The sequence below is a fragment of the Capricornis sumatraensis genome, chromosome 10 (genome assembly GCF_032405125.1).
Source record: "Capricornis sumatraensis isolate serow.1 chromosome 10, serow.2, whole genome shotgun sequence".
NCBI classification, from domain to species: Eukaryota; Metazoa; Chordata; class Mammalia; order Artiodactyla; family Bovidae; genus Capricornis; species Capricornis sumatraensis.
Window position 1 is genome coordinate 97,082,295 of NC_091078.1, and position 8,413 is coordinate 97,090,707.

The 8,413-nt window shown below is 49.1% G+C and overlaps 1 protein-coding gene across 2 annotated transcripts; it reads left to right on the forward strand.

Moving 5' to 3' along the window:
- Positions 1–265: 265 nt before the first annotated feature.
- NME6 (NME/NM23 nucleoside diphosphate kinase 6) lies at positions 266–6,720 on the forward strand. 2 transcript variants are annotated; one of them, XM_068982595.1, is made up of 6 exons: positions 266–305; positions 2,785–2,881; positions 4,240–4,342; positions 5,299–5,338; positions 5,738–5,898; positions 6,272–6,720. In XM_068982595.1, exons 2-6 carry the CDS (start codon positions 2,792–2,794, stop codon positions 6,436–6,438), a joined length of 561 nt encoding a protein of 186 aa, XP_068838696.1. In that variant the 5' UTR covers positions 266–305; positions 2,785–2,791; the 3' UTR covers positions 6,439–6,720. The 2 variants fall into 2 exon arrangements, with proteins under 2 accessions (XP_068838696.1, XP_068838697.1); XM_068982596.1 differs by lacking the exon at positions 266–305 and adding an exon at positions 484–654.
- Positions 6,721–8,413: the final 1,693 nt, after the last annotated feature.

Consider the following 8,413-nt stretch of genomic DNA (forward strand, 5'->3'; position numbering starts at 1 on the left):
GTGCCACCGGCCTGGTCCGCTCTCCCACCTGAGGGCGGCCGAGCACAGCCCATCTCCCGTCCAAGACGGTTACGTCACTTCTTCCCTCCCGACCAAGCGCTGGAAAGACATCAGGGCCACGGGGAGGCGGGCCCTCCTGCTGCACGACATCCCGGATTGGCTGGCACAGCACCTCACCCCCGCCCGGGCCGCCCAGCAAGGACCCTGAAGAGGGCTGCCCGGGCGAATGCCTAAAGGACCCCGCTTGGACCGAAAGGCTAGCTATCGCAGTGCCTGGTGGCCGGGTCCCGCGGCGGGAGGACCAGGTGACTCGTATCCGAACTCCACCCGGGGCTCCCAAATAGCCCAGAATCTGGAGTGGGTTTAGGCCTCGGTACAAGGGGCCGAAACCGCAGGGCTGCAGGCCTGGAGAACTGGAAGAGCAGGGTGGGGAAGAGGGTGGTGTCTAGAACTGAGGCTGTGAGTTTGGGGGACTGGAGGGTGGGGCTTCAGGTTTCGGAGGCAGAAAGCCGAGGTGATGATGAGCTTGGGAGGACGGAGAGCGTGGCTGGCACCCTCCAGGAAGCGGAGAAATAGGAGCCTCTGTAGTGGAGGCAAATGCCCAGGGAACTTCCAAAACTTACAAGTGTCTTAAAGGAGCGACTTTTATGTTGAGTAAGTTTCCCGACTTGTTCCTCTTTGTTGTAAACCAGTATCCAAGACAAGCGTGACTTGGCTGGCATTAGAAAAGGAACTATGCCCTCCCCTGGAAAGCCTCTAGCATTCTGGCCTTGGAATAGGTGAATCACTCATTCACTGATTGATTCAACAAATACCGTTGAGAGCCATGTGTGTGCTAGGCGCTCTGCAGAACAGAGGACACAGAGGCAAAACAGATCTGTGCTTTCATGGAGCTGACCTTCTAGTGGGGAAGAGATAAGTGAAGAAGACGTGTAGGAGCCATGAGAGTGGGGAAGTGAACTAAGATCCAGTGGGTGAGTAGGAGGTAACCAGCGGGAACGCATTCTGGGCTGTGAAAACTCTGGCTGTCAGGCCAGAAAGTCTTGGAGCTGCAAGGCCCATGAGGCTAGAGCAAAAGCAAGTTAAGGTGTATGGAGTTCTAGATGAGGGATCGGATCACGCAAAGCCTAGTAGGACATGATAAGGCTTTCAGGTTTTATTATAAAAGCAGGGCACACTTTGGAGGGTTAAGGAGGGAATGAAATGATCAGATTTGCAGTTTTAGTTCGATGGCTATTGTGTGGAGAACAGCCTGTAGAGGGAGCAAGAGTCGAAACTGGAAGATCATTAAAGAGGCTGTTGCACAAGTCCAGGGAGGGTTGATGATGTTTTGGACTGGGGTGGTGGCAGCTGAGAAGGAGAGAACTGTATGGATTGGAAGGACACTGGTGAGGCAGAATTGCCAGAACTTAGTGATATTGTGGATATGGAGGATGAGGAAGGTGAGGTGGCCAGGATAACTCTCCCTAAAAATATGACAAGATTCTGGTCACTTTTGGGTTACTCACCACCTGGGATGTTAGGGAAACTAGATTGGCTGATCTTGTACTGGTTAGGCTGCGGTTAGCTTTGTGGATCGACTGGAGCATCAGCCTGAATGCTGTAGAAAGGGCATGAGTTTCTAGACCTTGGCAGTGTTTCTGTTTGGGCCAGACCCTAGCACTGCCTTTAATGTGCCACTTTTGGGCTAAGAGAAATAACGTGGTTGTCCAGACTCTGTCTCTGTGTGTGTTCATGAAAGCCTTCTCTATTTGCTGGCAGATTTAGAGGTTCCACCCAGATAATCTTTGAGTACTACTCCTTAGACCTGCATAGATAATCAGTTTCTTACATGTAAATAGAATTTCAAAGTTGGAAGAGATCTCAAGTTTTTTTAGTCCAGTTTAAAATACTTTTATGTTTTTTATAGCATTTCCACAATTATTTATCGAGCTCATACACCATGATTAGACTGTAGATATACAAAGGTAAATAGAATAAGACTATATAGGTTCTTTTAGTCAATAGAATTGATTAAGCGTCTTTGTGCCAGGCATTTCAGCTACAAAATGAGTACAACTTGTCTTTGACCTTTGAGTTGCATGTCTGCAAGCCTCACCATGGTGAAGGACAGGGAAGCCTGGCTTGCTGCAGTCCATGGGGTCACAAAGAGTCAGACACAACTTAACAACTGAACAGCAAGCCTTGCCATTGAGGACAGCAAGTGTATTAAAGGGTTTGATTTGGCCAGGGTAGATCCTGACTTATCTGGAACATTAGAATTGAAATCGTATGTATCCAGCAAACATAGGCAGTGGTGGTGGGGAGAGGGGGTGGAGGTGAGAGGGGGTGGTATCCTGGCAACATCCCAATTCCTGTCCATCCAGTCTTGCAATTCTAGAATTGATGGGAGAGCCCTGTGTGATCCTACCCTTGTGGCTAGAGTTTATAGGAATGTAAATTGTAAATCCTCTGTAAAGCACAAAAGATAGGAAGCGAAGGGAGTACTGGCAGAGACAGGTAATGTTTAAACTTGAACTTCTCATGAATGGGTCACTCCTTTGCAGGGTTACAGTTGCATTAGCAAGATTATGTCCCCTAGTGGGTAAATTGAAGGCCCGTGTACTATTCCTTTCCCTCGATCCCATGATCCCAATGGGCAGTTAAATACTAAGTAACTGTCATGTGCTTTATTGACCTTTGAGAAATGAGAGCCCTGGTTGACTTGCAAGACTGCCTGGCTCCAGAGTAAGAAGGATGGGGACTGCAACACTGGTGTGTCTCTAATTGGCTCTCTGATGGCAGGAGGGAGATGACCTCGATCTTGCGGAGCCCGCAGGCTCTCCAGCTCACTCTGGCCCTAATCAAGCCTGATGCAGTTGCTCACCCCCTGATTCTGGAGGTAAGAACATGTCCTAAGCGTCTACTGTATGCCCTGGGCATTGCTTCTGTTTCAGGTGCCACAGGGCCATTTGTGAAGACTGACAACACAGTCCTGTGCTAGATGGTGTGGAGGCAAAGCTAGACATCGTGGACACTGACCCCAAGGAGACTAAAAATCTGTTGGAGAACTGAGGCAGATAAAAAATATAAGAGGGACTTCCCTGGTAGTCCAGTGGTTAAGAATCCACCTTGAAATGCAGGGAACATAGGTTTGATCCCTGATCAGAGAACTAAGATCCCACTAAGATTGGGGCTAAGAGGGGGCAACTAAGCCCACGTGCCACAACTACTGAAGGCCATGGGCCACAACGAATGATTCTGCATGAAGCAATGAAGATCCTGTGCTTAGTCACTCAGTCATGTCTGACTCTTTGCAGCCCCATGGACTGTAGCCCCCCACGCTCCTCTGTCCATGGGAATTCTTAAGACAAGAATACTGGAATGGGTTTCTGTGCCCTCATCCAGGGGATCTTCCTAACCGAGGAATGGAATCCAGGTCTCCCGCCTTGCAGGCAGATTCTTTAAACCCATGCAGCCAAAGAAACAAATAAAATATTTTTTTTAATAATTAAAGGCTCTAATACAGTAAGAAGAACCAAATCTCAAGACAGTGTATGTATACTAGTTGTCTATTGCATATGCGCTCTGTCGCGTCCAGCTCTTTGCGACTCCATGGATTATGGCGTGCCAGGCTCCTCTGTCCATGGAATTTTCGAGGCAAGAATACTGGAGTGGGTTGCCGTTTCGTCCTCCAGGGGATCTTCCTGACCCAGGGATCAAACCCTCGTCTCCTGTGTCTCCTGCATTGCAGGCAAATTCTGCACCACTGCGCCACCTGGGAAGCCCTAGTTCTCTATTGCCTAATAAACTACCACACTCTTAGCAGCTTAAAATAGCCTTCATTACCTCACAGTTCTAGAATGTAGAGGTCCAGTAGGTTTGGCTAAGGGCTAGGTTCTCTCCTTAGGGTTTCACAAAGCCAAAGTCCAGGTATCAACTGACTGGGCCCTTATCTTCAGGGTGTGGGGAAGAATCCATTTTGAAGCCATTCAGAATGGCAGAATTTGATTTCTGTGCCTATAGGACTGAGGTCCCCATGTCCTTGCTGGCCTTCAGGTGGGGACTACCATTTTTAGCGACTACTCACATTCCTCGTTACGTGACTCACTCCCATCTTCAAGATAGCAACAGGGTGTCTCTTTTCTTCAAGTTTTAGGCTCTAAAGGGTCCCCAGGGTTCTCTTGGTTAGCCTGGGTCTCCTGTTCACTCAGATGCTCCCTTTCACTGACTTTTATCTTTGGGGTGCTGTTTGTCCAGGCTGTTCATCAGCAGATTCTGAGCAACAAGTTCCTTATTGTGCGAATGAGAGAACTTCTGTGGAGAAAGGAAGACTGCCAAAAATTTTACCGAGAGCATGAAGGTAGGAGCCAACAGTCCTCTGAGTGGGAGGCTTCTCTATCCCTAGAAAGATTTTACATGGACACCCAAGTCAGGTTCTCACTGACGTCAGTTCAGTCGCTCAGTGTGTCTGACTCTTTGTGACCCCGTGGACTGCAGCACGCCAGGCTTCCCTGTCCATCACCAACTCCCAGAGCTTGCTCAAACTCATGTCCATCGAGTGGGTGATGCCATCCAACCGTCTCATCCTCTGTCGTCCCCTTCTCTTCCTGCCTTTAGTCCTGGCATCAGGGTCTTTTCCAGTGAGTCAGTTCTTCGCATCACATGGCCAAAGTGTTGGAGTTTCAGCATCAGTCCTTCCAATGAATATTCAGGACTGATTTCCTTTAGGATGGACTAGTCTGATCTCCTTGCAGTCCAAGGGACTCTCAGGAGTCTTCTCCCAACACCACAGTTCAACAGCATCCATTCTTCAGTGCTCAGCTTTCTTTATAGTCCAACTCTCACATCCATACATGACTACTGTACTTACCCACGGTAAAATTCAGCCAGTCTTCTAGAGAGTGGATTGATAACACAAACTTTTCATGTTTATCAGTGTTTTTAAAATATTTTCTAGGAGGGTCCTACCTCATGGTACCAACAAGAAATTTAGTTTTATATCCTGATAATATCACTAGTTAACAAAAAACTCTGTCAAGTACTGTCCAAAGGCTCATGATTTCATTTAATTTCCCAGCAACCCCATGAGGTAGGTATTGTGTCCCCAGCACAGAGATTAGGAAACTAAGTTAGAGGAGTTATTGATTTACCTAAAACTACTCAGGTGCTAAGTTGGAGAGCCTGGGTTCAGACCCAGGTAAGTCAGACTCCCTGTTCCTTTCTCTAAAACAGGGATTTACTCCCTCCTCTAGGGAGGCAGGAGTATAAAAAGTTGTCTTGGCACCGTGTCTTAATGGAGGTCTTCTCTCCTTGCAGGGCGTTTTTTCTATCAGCGGCTGGTGGAGTTCATGGCCAGGTATTTCTCACTTTGGTTCCAACATCTTCATCCACTGAGACTTATATCCCCTGCCCCCCTAAGTAGATTTGTTCATTTTATTTGCCACTCTTTAAAGTTGTAAGCAGGGTCGAGTGTCTGAAGAAACGTGGGCTCGGGCCGACACTGACCCTGTGGCCACCTGTTCTGAGGTGCTTAGTGATCCAGGGGCTGTAGAAGAGTGTTGTTGAATGCTTCCTAACAACTCTGCTGTCTCAGTGGCCTTCTTCATCAGCAGCCTTCTATCACCTCTTTGAAGCAGTACTCAGCTAGAAAGGCAAGGAGACTCTCAGGATGTCCAGTGTGCCTTTGGGCCCTGCTCACAGTGTGCCCTCCTGAAGCCAGAGCCAGATTGCTGACACGTGCTCCCTTGGTTCACAGTGGGCCGATCCGAGCCTACATCCTCGCCCACAAGGACGCCATCCAGCTCTGGAGGACCGTGATGGGCCCCACCAGAGTGTTTCGAGCACGCCACGTGGCCCCAGATTCAATTCGTGGGAGTTTCGGCCTCACCGACACCCGTAACACGACCCACGGCTCAGGTGAGGCTGCCTCCTGTGTCCACAGTATTAATAAGGGAATTTGGTTCAAGGATGGTGGGCAGGCTGGATGGTGGGGTTGAAAGGCAGGTCCCCCAGTGAGCTTTCCTCCCAGTTGGGCCTTTGTGGTGACCTCACCAGATGTGGCCCAGGACTTAGGGGCGGGAGAAGTACAGGCTCTGGTTTCTGAACCCGATTACTGTGTTCTTGCCTGGAGAATCCCAGGGACGGGGGAGCCTGGTGGGCCGCCGTCTATGGGGTTGCACAGAGTCGGACACAACTGAAGCAACTTAGCAGCAGCAGCAGCATGGCTGCTTCTTGCCTCTACCCTGCACTCCCTATGAGAATCCCTTCTCTTTTTTTCCTCCCCTTACAGACTCTGTGGTTTCAGCCAGTAGAGAGATTGCAGCCTTCTTCCCGGATTTCAGTGAACAGCACTGGTACGAGAAAGAGGAGCCCCAGTTGCGCTGTGGCCCTGTGCACTACAGTCCCGAGGGTGGCGTCCACTTTGCTGCTCCAGCAGGAGGCCTGGGGCCAGCCTGACACAGGCCTGTCAGTTTGTGAAGACTGGTGGCATTGCCCAACCTTCTCTCACAGACCTCTGGTCCCAGAGCATTCTTCTAGGACCAGGGAGGCCTGGAGCTCCTTGCGCCATCTCTGCTGGGCACCACCACCACCTGCGAAGGGCCTAAGCTCCTCACTGCCACCTCTTCTAGAATCTCACTATCTACCTCTTTTCTTTAATACTCGTGGGTGGTTCAGAGGAATGATGGCTCCTCTTTTTTCTGAGAACTGTTTATCATTTTCAAGGAGAAGCTTGCCCAGCTGACTTGCCTGAAAAATGCAGTGACTCTGTATTAGCCACGTTTGGTCTGTTTTCCTTAATAAAAGTCAGTATGCTACTGAATAGAGGCTGGGAGCATTACTCAAGTTGCTCTCTCTCTCTCTCCTTAACTGGAGTAATTAAACCTGTGCTAAGTCAAGTTTCTGGTCTATGCTAAGTGAAGAGAGAATTGTGTCAAAATCTCCCAGGAGGTTCACACAGCTTATGTAGAGCACAAAGGCCCCTGGCATAGGCCTGCATCCTGGAAGAAAGGACACCTTCGGTTTGAGCAAAAGTATGTCTGCCCAGTAACGGCATATTGTTATGACTTTTTTTTTTTTTTCTGATTTGCACAGAGCCACTAACGGTAGCCATGTCTCTGCTTGTAGCTGAGGATGACAGTTACCTACTACTATGACAAACCACCTCAAGATTTCATGGCTTAAAACATGACTGAACTTGTTTATATGTCTGTGGATCGGTTGGGTGATTCTGTTGCGCTGACCTGGACGCACATGGCTGCGTTCAGCAGTTGGGTCCAGCGTGGTGTTTCCTCCTGAGCTGCTGCTTTGCATGGTTATTTCAGGGTTTCAAGAAAGCAGGCCTCCATTCATGAGCTTATCAAGCTTCCACTAGAGTCATGTTTGCTGATACTCCACTGACAAAGGCAAGTCACATGGCCAAGCCCAGAGTCCATGTGGGAAGCAACCACACAAGGCAGAGATGCAGGGAGGTGTGAACCACGAGGGAGCATTACCCTGACAGTCTACAAACTGGAAGTGAGATGGCTTGAATTTATATAGAGAACTTATGAAAACAAATATTTGCACAAGCCAAGAAAAGAGAGAAATAGCCAGAGAAGGAAGGCAGAAGCCTTGCCCACATACTTGGCATTCATCAGGCTGCTCTCCTGAGTGTGTCCTCTGGTGTGTGTGGAGGATCGTCTTCTGACTAGGACCCCACCCACACTCCCTGTGAACAAAAGGCTTCTCACCTGAATGTGTCCTGAGGTGTGATTTCACCCTAAAGTCTTGAACACAGTTCCTGCACATGTAAGGTTTATGCCCTCTGTGAATCCTCTGGTGCTTAATGAGGTCTGGCTTTTCACTAATACCTCACCCACACAAGGGGCTTCTCCCTTGTGTGTGTCCTCTGATGCAGTGTGACTTGAGGCTAAAAGCACGCATAAACCTTATCCCCTGAGTGTGTACTCTGGTGGTTTTAAGGGGTGACATCCAAAAAGCCTGGCCTACTCTCCCTATGTATTTAAGGCTTTTCCCCGTGTGTCGTCCGATGTCTGATGAATGTGACTTTGGACGAAAGCTTCACCCACACTCTGCACACAGAAGATGTTCCCTCCCCACGACTGCCTGCATCTGAAGAGGTTTGACTTCTGGCTGAAACCAGTAGACTGTGGACTCTACAAACCAGATTTCTCCAGATCCTGAGATTTCTACCCTCTCTGGAACCTTGTCAATTTCCCCAGAGCTTACCCTCTGGGTTAGACTGAGCTGCACCTTCAACACTTAGTTGCCTCCCTGAGAGTTTACTGGTGGCCCCTGGGGTGGACTAGAGAAAACCACTGAAGTCCTGCTGTCATTTAAAACGAAGGGATAGAGACCCTCACTCTTTGATGTCTGCTTTACCCACTACCACCCCTCCCCATATTGGTGTTTATCAGAATGTTGTTGCTGC